Here is a 14,932-nt window from a genome sequence, read left to right as displayed (position 1 = left end):
AAAAAAAAAAAAAAAAAAAAATAAAAAAAAAAAAAAAAAAAAAAAAAAAAAATAAAAAAAAAAAAAAAAAAAAAAAAAAAAAATAAAAAAAAAAAAAAAAAAAAAAAAAAAAAATAAAAAAAAAAAAAAAAAAAAAAAAAAAAAATAAAAAAAAAAAAAAAAAAAAAAAAAAAAAATAAAAAAAAAAAAAAAAAAAAAAAAAAAAAAAAAAAAAAAAAAAAAAAAAAAAAAAAAAAAAGAGTAAAATATAAATTAAAAAAAAAATAAAGCAAAAAAAAAAAAAAATAAAATAAAATAAAATAAAATAAAACTTTGTAAAAGGTAATAAAGACTATAGAAATAATATATATATTAAAAAGAAATATTTACATTAAAAAAATTTTCAAAAATGTCTCACATAAATTAGAAAAATGTTATCTCAAAAAAATGAAAGTGAAAAAGAAGGTTTATTAAAGAAATTTAAAAAAATATATTTCGAAATTAGAAAGAATTGAAAAAAAAGTTTATATTCATAGTATTTGTTATAAAAAAAAAAAAAAAAAAAAAAATTAAAATAAAAAAAAAGCAAAAGAATTAAATAAAAAAATAATAAAGGTGAAGATACATAAATCTAAGAATTCAAGGAAAAATGATAAATGAAGACAACACATTTATATCTGCTGAAAATGTTATGAATGATATATATGTATTAAACATAAATAAAAATATTGATATAGATATTATCCAAGAAGGGTAACAACTATAAATATATATATATAATAATTAAAATTATAATATATATAATACTTGGTTGTATAAATTTTTTTAATATTTGTAGATTACTTAAAAAAGTTATAGGAGATGAAGATTCTAATAGCATATTATTTTTAGAAGAAAATAGCAATTCAAAGCATGAATTAACAATACTTAATATAAGTTTAAAAGTAGACGAAAAAAATTATATTCCTAACAAGCAAGAGTTAAGATATACTGATATTGAAGTAACTATTGATTTTAATAAAAAAGAATTCATTTACAGCTTAGATAATTCAAAATTGCATAAATGTCATTATTTTAAACTAAAAAATAAGTTAGATTGTATTACTAAAGAAAAGTTAAATTTTAAGGAAAGTATTTTATATTTGTATAATACTATCAATGATAAAAAATTTATGAAATGCCCCTGTTGCATAAGTGAAGATAGCCTTACGTTAAATGTTGAAAACAGAACGCAACTCTTGCATCATAATGAAAATAATTTAAAAAATCAAGATAATGAAAAAAATGATGTTAAAAAGTCTATGATAAAAGATAAGTGCATAGATGAAAAAGATGCGATTGAACAAAAAAGTATATCATTTTTAAACAAAAATATACAGTCTAATGATATATTATCATCCTTTGAAACAAATATATATTCAAATAATGAAAAAAATGAACTAAATCAAAAAAAACAATGTAAATCTTATTATTCTAAGGGAACTCCAAATGAAATAATAAAATGTGAATATAATAACATAAAAAATATTAATGAAACTAAAAAAGAAAAGAACAAAGAAAAAAATCATTTAAAGAGAATACATGAAGATATAGATTTTTTGGAAAGTAAAGAAATAAATGAAAATGGATATGAATTAAAAATTTGTAATAAAGAAATAAATAAAAAAAATGATAAAGTGCTATTTTCATTAGAAGATGCTGAAGAAATAAGTAATTTTCTTAAAGATAACATAAATAAGAAAAACGAACCAAATAATATAATTGTAGAAAAAAGTGAAAAAGATATAAAAAAGGTTGAAGAAAAAGAAGAAGAAGGAGAGGAAGAAAAGAAAAAAAAAAAAATAATGAAAAATATAAATGAAAGTATACCTTTAACAGTTATGTTGTCCAATAAAGGAAATGAAATATGCAAGAAAATAATTGAAAAATATTCAAGATATTACAGGGATTTTATAGAAGAAAAAATTTTAGGTTGTGGGGGATTTGGATATGTAATGAAGGTAAAAAACAAACGATTTAACATTACGTATGCATTAAAAAAAATAACTTTAAACAATTATAAAAAAGGAAACTATATGAATACAAATTTTGATATTAATGAGAATGAGAATAATAGCTATATAATGGAGGAAGCAATCATGATTGCAAAATTACAACACGAAAATATTGTAAGGTATTATGATGCTTGGGTAGAAAACAATATTGATTACTATTTATATAATGAAGTATTAAATAAAAATGAGAATAGGAAGAATAAAAAGAAAGATATTTATATGGAAGAAATAAAAACTTTATGTAATTATTATAAAAAAAATAAAGTTACGAATATTAATGATAAATATTTATATATACTAATGGAATATTGCCCTGGAAAAACTTTAAGAGAAGCAATAGATTGTGGTTTCATATATAAAAATGAAAAACTAATATGGGAATTGATTAAACAAATTCTAAAAGGAATAGCATATATACATGATATGAAAATAATGCATAGAGATATAAAACCATCCAATATTTTTTTACAAATAAGTGATAATATCCTAACAGCTAAAATTGGAGATTTTGGATTAACAACAAAAATTGATAACAATAAAATAAATCCATCAGCAGGAACAGTTCACTATATATCACCTGAACAATTAAATGGAGAACATTTTGATCAAAAGGCTGATCTTTTTTCTTTAGGTGTAGTGTTTTTTGAGATGTTTCATGAACCTTTTTCTACTTCAATGGAAAGATCGATTGTTCTATCTAATTTATTAAAAGGTATATATCCTGATTATATGAAATCAGACCATAAGAAATTTCAATTTTTATCTAGTCTATTAGCTATAAATCCTCAAGACAGATCTTGTGCTTATAGTTTACTACATGATAACTTTCTTTTTTCTTTTGAAAAGGACTTTACAGAAATTTATAATTTGGTAGAAAATAAAAGAAATTGTGAGGAAGTTCATACAATTATTAGTACTCTATTTGATAAGTTTGACAATATGAAAGAAGAAAAAATAAAAAAAAAAGAAGATTTATTAACCTTTCAAACTGCTAAAGTATTCACTGAAGATACAGAAATAAAAAAAAATATTAAAAAAAAAATTATTAAATCACTTAAAAATAGAGGTGCTATTTTTATAATTACTCCTATCATTTTACTAAATAAGTATTATATAGATTTTGACAATACTTTTATTGATGAATATAATAGTTCATATGTAAATAAAAAAAAAGAAAATAAAATAGCCAATATTTATGTTAATACAAATAAAAATAAAAACTATAATAATTTGTTCTATATGTTAGATATATATGGAAATACTATTACTTTACGTTTTTCGTTTTTTTTATCTTTTTCGGAATATATATATGAAAACATTGAATCCTATAATAAATATAATGAAGCTAATTTTTTTTTAAAATTTTATACATATGGTTTTACATATAAAAGCCAAATAATAAAAAATAAGCAAATAAAAAGGGATCTTAATTCAATATATCCAGAAGAGGTAGAAAAAATATTTTACTGCATTCTAATAAGTTCTAAGAATATTTATGGGCAAGAAGAATTAAACTATCTTTCTATATTTTCCAATGCAGATATAATAGTATCTGTTTATAGTTTATATAATCACATATCCTACTTTAATAAATTGTTGTTTGTATGGTCTTATATAGATTTACTACCCGTAATATTAAATGAATGTTTTGAAGTTCCTGAAGATGTATCTTATGAATTAAGTATTCATTTAAAAAAAAATTCTACCATATTAGTTAATAAATCATCAATTAGTGCTATAGTTCAGAAATATAAAACAATTGATAATATATCAAAAATATCAGATTATATATTCAATTTATTTCAATTAAAATGTGAAAATAACAAGGTAGATGAATATTTAAACACTTTAAATAAATTTATATTAAATATATTAAATAAAAAGGATACACTTTTAAATAGTAAAAGTAGTACTACTTATATGGATATATCAAATGTTAGTAGTAGTTTAGCTAAAGTATCATGTGACATTTTAAATAAGAATAATAATTTCCATGAAAATAAAGATGAAATAAATAAAATGAAAATTTTTTTATTATTAGACAAGGTAAAAAAAATTAACAATTTTATAGGAACAAGTTCTATAATAGATAACACATGTTTTGACTTATTTTTAAATTATGAGGAAACTGTATTTTCAAATGAAATTATATTTTATGTGATATCTGAAAGCAAAAATAAAGATATAATAGCTTATGGAGGGAAATTTGATAAAATCATTCAAAATATGAATAGTAATAATAAAAACTTATTAAATATAAAAGCATATGGTGTGGAAATTAACTTAGAAAAAATATATTTAAAAGTAATAGAATCAACTGAAAAATTATCATTTAATATCCAATCAAATGCAACATCAGAAAAGTCACAGATCTTCAAAAATTTTTTCTTATCAGTTGATCAGAATAATTTTGCATGTACAAATCAGTTGATTCAACCGTCATTAAGTAATCATCTTAATTATTCTTCCCCAAAAGTTTTAATTCAAGTATACGAAATAACAAACCTATTAATTGCATACGATTTATCAAAAAAATTATTAAGTAAAAATATATCATCGTATACCTATTTTTCTCTTAATGCAAATTTAAAAAAAAAAATGAAAAATTTTAAACCAAACAAAATTCAATTTGTTATAACAATCAAATCTAATAGTAATGATACCTCATTTAATCCATTAAATCCCATAAAATTTAATGAAGTTATATATAAAGTGTTTAATGGTAATAATCAAGAGTATAATTATATGCAACAAGATGAATTAATAAATTACATAATTAAAAATATATAGTTATGGTTCTAAAATAAATAAATGTTTAAATATATATAATTATTAAATTTCTTAATTCTGTATATAAATATAAAACGTAATTTTTAATAAGTATCTTGGATTACTTTTGGCTAGAAGTACATAAAATATGTTTTCGCTTTTTTTTTTTTTTTTTTATTAACAATATCTCATTGATTGATTTTTATGGTTATGATATATATGTATTATTAATTATTTTTCTTTTTATAACTTTTTAAAATTACGTATTTGTAATTCAACATATATGAATATCCTCATTTTTAATATATGTGTATCTTTTCTTTTTTTCTGTTTATTTATATATATATATATTTTTTTTTTTTTTTTTGTTCTTTTTATACTTTTTTATTTTTTAAGTGTATCTCTATTTTATTTTAATTTATTTCGTTTCATCTCTTTTTATTATTCTTTTTCTTTTTTTTGTATTCATTTATATGTTTGAATATACTTAAAATAGAAAAATGTATATTTGACTCAATAAATTCTACAAATTCAATTTTATTGTTTTTTTTTTTTTTTTTAAACAAGTGTCTATTTTTTCTATCATTCTTTTTTCATTTTGTTTTTTTCTTTTATTATTAAACTTCTATTAAAGCATATAATATGTTTCTCTAAGAAAATTATATAAATATAAATGAAATATAATTCCAATTTTACTATTATATTATATGTACGGTTTTAAAATTTTTTATTATCACTATTATTATTATTATTATTACTTTTAATGATCAAAAAGAGTATGCATTTTTTATGCTCTCTATATATTCTTCTGATTTCATTTAATTCATATTATTCAAAGGTAAAATAGTAAATATAACATAAGTTAATTCAATAAAATATTCTATATCACACATTTTCTTGTATTTTTTTTATAATTTTAATTATTAAGATAACTTCACAAATATTAAGGTGAGAATTTATAAACATTATTTATTTTTTTCATTTCGCTTTTTATATTTTGGCCAGTTTGATTACTTGTAGTACATGATATTTTAATTTTTAAAAATTGTTTTTAATACTACTTGTAATATATAAATAAAAAATGCACTTGAAAAAAAAAAAAAAAAAAAAAAAAAAAAGTAAAAAAAATGTTATAAATATCTTGATATAAAAAAGAAATACTTATGTAAGAATTCACAATATAATAACGCATAGAAGAAAAATAAAAAACAAGAGAAATTATTTAAAAATGCTTCTTATTGTAAATTTTATTTCTCTTTTCTTTTTTAATGAAACATAAAATATAAAAAATGATCACTGAATTAGTAAGTCCACCATCAGATACAATAAGTGACGCTTCTTATAAAAACAACATTCTAATTATATCATCATGGGATAAAGTAACAATTTAATTCAATTATAATAAAATAAATTACAAAAAAGAATGAAATAGAAAATTATAAACATATGAACTATTTATAATAATATTTTTTTTTTATCATGTTCATAGCAAATATTTTATATATATATATATATAACTACCTTAGTACCTTAATGTACATAATTATGGATAATAGCAAATGTGTATACTATTTGTATATTATTTTATTTTATTTTAGAGTTTACAATTTTATAATACAAAAGAAAATAAGCTGTTAAAAAAAATAATAACAAACACACCAATACTTAGTCACACATGCATTAATGATAAAATTATTTATGGGGGATTAGATGAAATTCTATATTCATACGATTTTAATAAAGACATTATTGTAAAGTTGTATAGACATAAAAATGTTATTAATAATATATGCTATCAAAAATCTTCAAGTAATAAAAAAAAAATTAAAGTAATTTTACTTTTCATTAAAAAATTTGATACATTAATAAACTATTATTCTAATTGTATTCTTAAAAAGAATTATTATGTTTATTTCATATTAATATAATTTTTTTTTTTTTTTTATATTTATTATTTTGGTTTTTTTTTTTTAAAATGTACATATAAAAATATATTATCTGCTTTTTTTTATTTAACTTAGCTTTTTTAAATATATATATATATATATATGTTTATATTAAATTCATTACATTAGTTTATCAAAACAGTTATAAAAAGATTTTATAAAAAATTTCCTTTTTTTTTAAGATTTTCTATGTGTGTCTGACTGGAATAAAGGTTTGAATATATTTGATGATAGAACTAAAAATGGTTTAATTTGTGAAATCTCTACTTTTGGTTTAATATGTTCAATGGATATAAACGAAACAAAATTATTAGCATGTGATAGTCTAAAAAGAGTAAAAGAAAAAAAAGATTACCAATATACTAAAAATTTTATACTTTTAAAAATAAGTAAAATTTTTTTTTCACTTAATTTTAATATATAAATTTTTATTTTTTCCTTGTTTCATAGACATATATATTTGATACACAGAAAGGAATAGACAGTTTTCATAATCCATATTATAAAGAGTATAAATATTACATATTTTTATAATATTATGTCACACTTTAATTTCTCTAATTTTTTTTTTTTTTTTTTTTTTTATATTTAGCAACATATTACGCTATCAATTTAGATGTATAAAAGCCTTTCCTAATCAAAAAGGATTTGTTGTATCATCAATAGAAGGAAGGGTTGCTTGGGAACTTTTTGATAACAATCCATCTGTTCAATCAAAAAATTATTCATTTAGATGTCATAGAATAAAAACAGATGAATCAGAAGTTGCATATCCAATTAATACAATTGATTTTCATCCAATGTTAAAAATAATACACAATTAAAAAAAAAAAATTCATTTAACTTATTTTAATTTTTTTTTTTTTTTTTTTTAAAGATATGGAGCATTTTGTACAGGAGGTTCTGACGGGATTATGTGTGTATGGGATGGTTATAACAGGAAAAGAATATGGAGAACTCAGAATTTTAAAAATGAGTAATTTTATATTTTTTTATATTCATATTTATCTAAAGATTTTATTTTATAATTATTTAAATTTGATTAATTTTTCTTTATTTTTTTTTTTTTTTTTTTTTTTTTTAAAGAATTACAAAAGTAAAATTCAACAATGAAGGTGATGAAATTTGTATTTGTGTTTCATCTTATTTAAAAAATTCAAATAATCCAAACGATAAAATGAATTCAGTAATTATTCGTAAAGTAACTGATAAAGATGTTAAGCCAAGTTAACACAAAAAAAAGTAAAAATAATGTTTCTTTAAAGCTCTTCAAAATTTTCATTTTCCTTTATATGTTTAATGGCCTAATAATAAAAAAAAAAAAAAAAAAAAAAAAAAAAAAAAGTTTTATATTATTATTTATTTTTATTTAAAATATATGTGAGTTTAATATGTGTGTAATACTTAATTTACATCTTGTTAAATTATCTTACCAAAATAGAATATTCAGGTAAACATGTATCTTTATCATCTATGTACATAAATTTTCTCAAAACATCAATACCTTAAAGAAAAATTAAAATAAAGTGTGTGCATATTTTATACCTTTTTATTATACTTTTTTTGTTTATTAATACATATATATGTAAGTTTATTTTATATAATTACTTTTTTTGTGTATTTACCATTTATCTTTTTGACATAATTTGAAATAATGTTATCTGAAGAAAAATTTGCTACAGCACTAATAATATATCTATTTAAAATAAATTTGTGATAAAGAATTTCCTGTTTTTCTAATATATGACTGTTTCTCATTTTTGATATTGTTTTTAAATAAACAAAAATGATATCAATAAAATTTTTTTTTTCTTCACATGACAAGTAGTCTAACTCTTCATATCGATCACTGAATATATTAGAAATAAATAAAATAAGTTTAAAATTTTCTAAAATAAAATTTTTTCTGTAATAAATGAACATATCCATAAATAAAATATTTTTGTTATATAAATCTATATGTGAAATGTCAAAATTATCAAAATAATTTATTTCATTAATATAAATTAAATTATTTTTGATTTCTTCAATTATAGTTCTGTATAAATTTTGGTATTTAGAAATTTGTTCATTATCTAAATTTTTCTCATCTAGAATATTATATAAAGTTTCAAGAACTAATCTAAACATTAATGCAATATATTTTAATAGATAATACTTATTCTCTTTCTTATTTATAATTTTCCATTTTTTTAACATATTTGAAAATAAAAAATTTTCCTTTAATTTTTTGATATATTCAAAAAAATCTGTATACAATTTCTTCAAATTTTCAAAAATATTTAAAAATAGTTTATTTTCATATTTTAGTGAATTTTCAATAAAAACATAAAAATAATTACAAATATTTATTTGATTTTTAATTTTCTTCAAAGAATCAATAACTGACAAAAAAATAAGTAAAGAAAGATCGTTCAATTTATTTAACAATTCATATGTTTTTCGGTTTATTATAAAATTATTCAGAAGCATAAATATATTGTCCATATTACTTTTGTTTAAAATAATATAATAGACATAAGAAGGGTAAAGAAATTCAAATATTTCTTCATTTTTTTCATTGTGTGTTATTAAATTAATTAAAAATATTAACTCATATTTATCAACCTCATAAATTAAGTATTCATTTAATTTGTTAACAGAACTTACGTTTGAACTTTTGTTTAAATTGTTACATGGCTCTTCACTTAAATTATTTGAAATATTAAAACTTTTACCTAGTAATAAAAATTTATAAATTTTCTTTTCTGTTATTTTTTTTTTTAATGAATCATTAAAAGGTATATAAAAGATAAGAATTTTTAGTGCTTTTATATAATTATTTAGATTTTCTTTATTCTCTTTTTCTACTTCAATTTTATTTTTACAAACTATTAGCAAATAAATTATTTTATCCTCTTCATTTTCATCTAATTTTTTTACATTGTTTTTAAAATTGTAATGTTTTTCAATAATCTCAAACTCATCAAACTTTTCTAAGGACATGATAAATAACTTTATGATATATTTTTAATTAAAATTTATCCTTTATAATAAATTAGTTACCTTTTTTTTTAATTAATTTTTTTTCTTTTAATTATTTTTTTTTTTAACTATCTTCATATATCTATATATAAATATATATTTACTTTTTTATAATTTTATTGCTTTTATATTTTTTTTTTTTTTTTTTTTTTTTTTAATTGTTATATATGCATAAAAATATATCTTTTTTAAACATATTTTTTGTGCTCAATCTTTTTTTAAATATGCATTTATACATTTTATATATATTTTTTTTTTTTCTATTAATAAACTTCAACATTTTTTAAACAGCTGATAAATTACTTTATTATTACTTAAGATGTTTATTAAAAAGAAAAATTCGTTCTTATGCAACTTTACTCATTTTTATAAAAATAAAAATTTCAAAAAAATATATTTTTCTAGTAATATAAAAAAGACAAATGTTTCAAATACAAAAAAATTCGAAGAAAATTTAAAAGATGAAACAGAACCACCAGATTTATTAAATATACCTGATATTAATGATTGGTAAACTATTATAAAAAAAAAAAAAAAAAAAATGAACTATGCATATAAAAAATTATTTACATTTATATATTTTTTTACATGTAATTTAAAATTTTTATTTTATGCTTAACATATTTATATAATTTCCATTTTTAAAACTTTTTTTTGTGTATAAATTTAGTTGTAAAAGCGGGTGTGATAACTGCATATTTGGTAATTAATAAAATATAGAAGAAAAAACATAAAAATAAAATAAAATTACACTTCCTTTACCTAAAACATGTTATATCTTTTTTTTTTTTTTTTTAAATTAATCAGATATATATTATGAGAAAATGGAAAAATTTCAAACATATTTAAAATGTAAAAGGAAAAAAACTAAATAGTTTTTTCCAAGAAAATTTTTTATTTTTTTTTTATTAATATTAAAATTTTAATAATAAAAAAAAAAAAAAAAAGGTAGCAATATAACAAAAAGAATCAATTTTTATATATTTTTTCTTGTTTAAAAAAAAAAAAAAAAAAAAAAAAAAAAAAAAGCAAATACATTAAATAAGAAAAGGAAAAGTAACAGTCATATTCCATGTCCTCTTACTTGTGGATATTCGTTTAATAACTTATCCTTCTGTAGATGAAAAAAAAAATATATATATTTAATTTATATGATTAAACGAAGGAATATTTTCGTATATTTAAAATATATAATAAAAATCTGCTAATAAAATTATTAAGACAGAAAACAAATATGCAAATGATATATATAAAAATAATCCTTTACAACTTTCTTTTTTTTACCTCAGGATCGTAATCAGGGAATTCTTTAATCAAATCAAAAATGGCTTTCCTTGTTTTATCCATTAATTCTTGATAAGTCATACCAGGGGTAGGATAAAATGGCTCTCCAAAAGAAAAATACATAGTTCCTTTATCTAATAATTTAGATTTAATAGGCCATGCTTTATTAGAACCATGTAATGCACATGGTAATATTTCACAATTATTCTCAATTGCAAATTTAAAGAATCCTGATTTAAATAATTGTAATTGACCACTTAGAGATCTTGTACCTTCTGGGAATACTGCAATCCCAATTTTTAAATCACTATATTCTTTGCAAGTTTTCATAAGTTTTTCTTTGCTTTCAGGTTTTACTTCCCATCCGCCTCTTCCTTTACTAAAATAAACTGGAATATCTCCCGATAGATACAAAGACTGGCCAGCTATAGGTATTCTAAATAATGTACTTTTAAAAGCAAATTTCATCTCCCATGGTAATATGCATGATGTAATTACCCATGGATCCACAGCAGATAAATGATTAATAAATAATAAAGTTTTAGTAGGCTTATAATTTTTCTTACATTTTCTTATTACCTTTACTTTCCAAAATGGATTCAATGGAGAGCATACTATAATAAAAAAAAAAAAGAAATTAATATATATATATATATATATATATATATATATATATATATATTATATAATATAAAGCCATCAGAATGAAAAAAACTTGTTCTAATATATTTTATTTTTTTCTTTTTCTATTTATTTTTTTTAATGATGTTCAAATACAACTGTTAATTCATGTAGTTTTATGTTTATCGTTACGTTTAATATATCTTCCATTTTTTTTTCAAATGTTTTTCTTTTTATTTTTTCTCATTTGTAATTTAACGTTTTTTTTTTTTTTTTTTATTTACCAAAATAACAACAACATTTAAAAGAAGCTCCTAATATTATTAACCTAATTCTTTTGCTATATATCAACAATGGTAAAAATAATACACAAGATATAAGTTGAAAACATAGTGATATTACTAATGATATTAACATTAACATAAAAATATGAAAAGATATAATTAATCTAAAATAAAAGTTAGTTTTCTGTTCTTTTTTTTCTTCATTATTTTCCATTTTTCCTAAAAAATTTAAGTTACTATAATTTTAACTTTGTACAATTTATAAGAACAGCTAGCGTAACAAATTACGTTTTAAGCCCTTTATCACAACTAAAAAGTTCACAATATACTTAACCCTAAATTGCATAAATAATTTCTACTGGAATAATCAAATAAATGTAATATAAGGAAAGGAAGAATATATTAAATGTAATTAAAAAAATACAATTAAAAAAAAAATAAAATAAAATAAACAAAGAATATGTATTATATATAGCTTTAAAATAAAAAATTTAAAAATTACACTTCACATTATATAATTCTTATTGTAGATTCTAACAAAAAAAAAAAAAAAAAAAAAATTTAATGAATATGATAATCATACATTTTCTTATATTAAAATATATTTTTTTTTTTTAATTAAAAAAAAATTTTAAATATAATCATTTTAATAAGGAATTAATAAAATTGTAAAATAGATTAATGTTTGATAAAAAAAATTATTTTAAATAATTTTTATAGTAGTAATACTATGAAAAGCAAAATTATTATTTATTTTTTTTATCATCTCCTTAATAAAAGATTTTAAGTATAAATTACAAATGAAAAGAACATTGAAAACTTAAAAATGAATATACTTATAATTACGTGTTTTTTAATAAAGATTTAATATGAGATTTTAGAAATTTTTATATATACAAAAAAAAAAAAAAAAAAAATATCATTAAAAAATATGTAGAATTTACATATTTTTTTTTAATAGCATAATAGTTTAAAGAATTATCTAGCACTATCTTTACTTTTTTAAGTTTATAAATATATTATTATATAAAAAAAGTATTATTTTCATTGTGTATTAATGAAAATATAACTATTTTTATGCATTACTTAAAATTACACTAAAAAAAAATTAAATTGAATATAATGAAAGTTTGTTTTTTGTATTTCTTTTAATGCATATAAAATCGAGATTTTTTTTTTTTTTTTTATTTTTTTTTTTAATTTGTAAGAAAAAAAAAAGAATTAAAGAATTGTATTAATAATCTTAAAAGTTTTTCTTATGAAGATGTTAAATTTTTTTAAAATATCCCAAGAAATGTATATTGTTTATAATATTTAATAACTTAGACAATTATATTTTAATATAGCTAAAACATGAATTATATAATATTTGATTTTATATTAAATGAAATTTTTAAATATTTCATAAGAGTTTTTGTAATTGTTTAAATTTTAAGTTACTTTACATTTTTCCACCCTTTTTATTGCTTTCAGCTCTGAAGCAAAAAAAAAAAAAAAAAAAATATATATATAAGAATATTATGTATTTAAATATTATATATATAAATATATACAATTTTTACTTAAATTTGTGAATTCTTTTTTTTTCATTGTCTAAATATTCCCTTAAATAAATTTGTTTTTCTACCCCTGATTCATCTTCATATTTATCACCAAAAATTTCTTGAACTTCTAAGTCCATTTTTTCTCTACCAAAACGTACATATAAAATTTGTAATGTTTTTTCAACAGTTATATATCCATTCATTTCATAATCAAACATAAAAAACTGAATAATATTATATAAGTCACTTGGAACCTGCTTTTTTTTATCATTAACACATCTTAAATATAAAAAATAAATTTCATCATAATCTAAACAATTATCCATATTATCATCAAATTCCCATATCATCCTTTCTACCTCACTCTAATAAAAAAAAAAAATAAAATAATAATTTATTAATGTAATATGAGCAATTAGTAAAAGTAGTAAGACAAAATCAAAGTGTAAGATTCTATAAAAATTTATAAAAAGAATATTAAGTAATAAAATGAAAAAGTTACTAAATAATTTAGTGATGTCAAAAAAATAATAAAATAAAAATATTGATTTATATAACTTTATATATTTAAAGTTTATACTTACAAAATTATAAACTATTATGTTACTCTACTATATTTCATTATATTTTATCTAATTTTTTTTTTTTTTTATGCTTCATTTGTAAGTAGAAAAAATTTTTGTGATAATACAGCACATAGTAAAGAAAAAGAATACATCTTTCTTTAAAACTAAATTCTAATTATTATAAAATATAATAAGTAATAAACTCATATATTTAAACGCAAAAAAAAAAAATATATATATATATATATAAATAAATAATTAATTTACAAATATAACCTTTGAAATTTTGTAATTATATTTATGTAAAATATCATGTAAATTACAAACTGAAATTTTTCCTGTATTATCTTTATCCATCATTTTAAAAACCCTTTGCAAATTTTTTTTCTCTGTATTAGAAATCTTTTTTAAGTTTTTTATGTCTAATGGTGCTATATACCCATTTCCACATATATAAAAATTTGGATTCTTTTCATTATTTAATTTCTCAATTACTGGTATATATGGTTTTTCATTCATTTTTTTTTTTTTTTTTCTTTTTAATAATTAAATAAATTTTTTTTTATATTAACATATTTTTATTATAATAATAGAATATTCCATTAGTATATTATGGAAATAAAAAACCTATTAGTAAGTTCGGTGTGCAAAATGAAAAAAAAAAAAAAATTAAGTTAAAATAAAAAAGAAAAAGAAAAGAAAAATAAAAAATAAAAGATAAAAAATAATAAATAAAAAATAATAAAGAAAGAAAAAATATATCAGAAAATAAAAATAAATATTAAGTATATTCTCAATTATTGTATCCTACCATAGAAAAAAATGAAATAGAAAAATAAATAGAATTCATATTAATAAAAA

The 14,932-nt window shown here is 17.8% G+C and overlaps 5 protein-coding genes across 5 annotated transcripts; 2 read left to right on the top strand and 3 right to left on the bottom strand.

The window, feature by feature from the left end:
• Positions 1 to 628: 628 nt before the first annotated feature.
• On the top strand, positions 629 to 4,823 carry PGAL8A_00203700 (eukaryotic initiation factor 2alpha kinase 1, putative; the record flags this gene model as incomplete). The annotated part of the gene is made up of 2 exons (XM_028670733.1): positions 629 to 732; positions 818 to 4,823. The coding sequence occupies 2 exons, from the start codon at positions 629 to 631 to the stop codon at positions 4,821 to 4,823; spliced, it is 4,110 nt and encodes a 1,369-aa protein (XP_028527456.1).
• Positions 4,824 to 6,091: 1,268 nt separating this feature from the next.
• PGAL8A_00203650 (mitotic checkpoint protein BUB3, putative) lies at positions 6,092 to 7,979 on the top strand (the record flags this gene model as incomplete). The annotated part of the gene is made up of 7 exons (XM_028670731.1): positions 6,092 to 6,181; positions 6,401 to 6,611; positions 6,931 to 7,082; positions 7,199 to 7,257; positions 7,341 to 7,550; positions 7,626 to 7,724; positions 7,835 to 7,979. The coding sequence occupies 7 exons, from the start codon at positions 6,092 to 6,094 to the stop codon at positions 7,977 to 7,979; spliced, it is 966 nt and encodes a 321-aa protein (XP_028527455.1).
• A 28-nt stretch (positions 7,980 to 8,007) lies between these two features.
• On the bottom strand, positions 8,008 to 9,733 carry PGAL8A_00203600 (conserved Plasmodium protein, unknown function; the record flags this gene model as incomplete). The annotated part of the gene is made up of 3 exons (XM_028670730.1): positions 8,008 to 8,052; positions 8,182 to 8,252; positions 8,374 to 9,733. 3 exons carry the CDS (start codon positions 9,731 to 9,733, stop codon positions 8,008 to 8,010), a joined length of 1,476 nt encoding a protein of 491 aa, XP_028527454.1.
• Positions 9,734 to 10,835: 1,102 nt separating this feature from the next.
• PGAL8A_00203500 (apicoplast 1-acyl-sn-glycerol-3-phosphate, putative) lies at positions 10,836 to 12,175 on the bottom strand (the record flags this gene model as incomplete). Its single annotated transcript, XM_028670729.1, has 3 exons — positions 10,836 to 10,886; positions 11,057 to 11,670; positions 11,962 to 12,175. The coding sequence occupies 3 exons, from the start codon at positions 12,173 to 12,175 to the stop codon at positions 10,836 to 10,838; spliced, it is 879 nt and encodes a 292-aa protein (XP_028527453.1).
• Positions 12,176 to 13,402: 1,227 nt separating this feature from the next.
• PGAL8A_00203400 (calmodulin-like protein, putative) lies at positions 13,403 to 14,590 on the bottom strand (the record flags this gene model as incomplete). The annotated part of the gene is made up of 3 exons (XM_028670728.1): positions 13,403 to 13,436; positions 13,524 to 13,870; positions 14,348 to 14,590. 3 exons carry the CDS (start codon positions 14,588 to 14,590, stop codon positions 13,403 to 13,405), a joined length of 624 nt encoding a protein of 207 aa, XP_028527452.1.
• Between the last annotated feature and the right edge of the window lie 342 nt (positions 14,591 to 14,932).

This window comes from Plasmodium gallinaceum (assembly GCF_900005855.1).
Source record: "Plasmodium gallinaceum strain 8A genome assembly, contig: PGAL8A_v1_76, whole genome shotgun sequence".
Classification (NCBI taxonomy): Eukaryota; Apicomplexa; class Aconoidasida; order Haemosporida; family Plasmodiidae; genus Plasmodium; species Plasmodium gallinaceum.
This window is presented reverse-complemented; position numbering and strand designations above follow the sequence as displayed.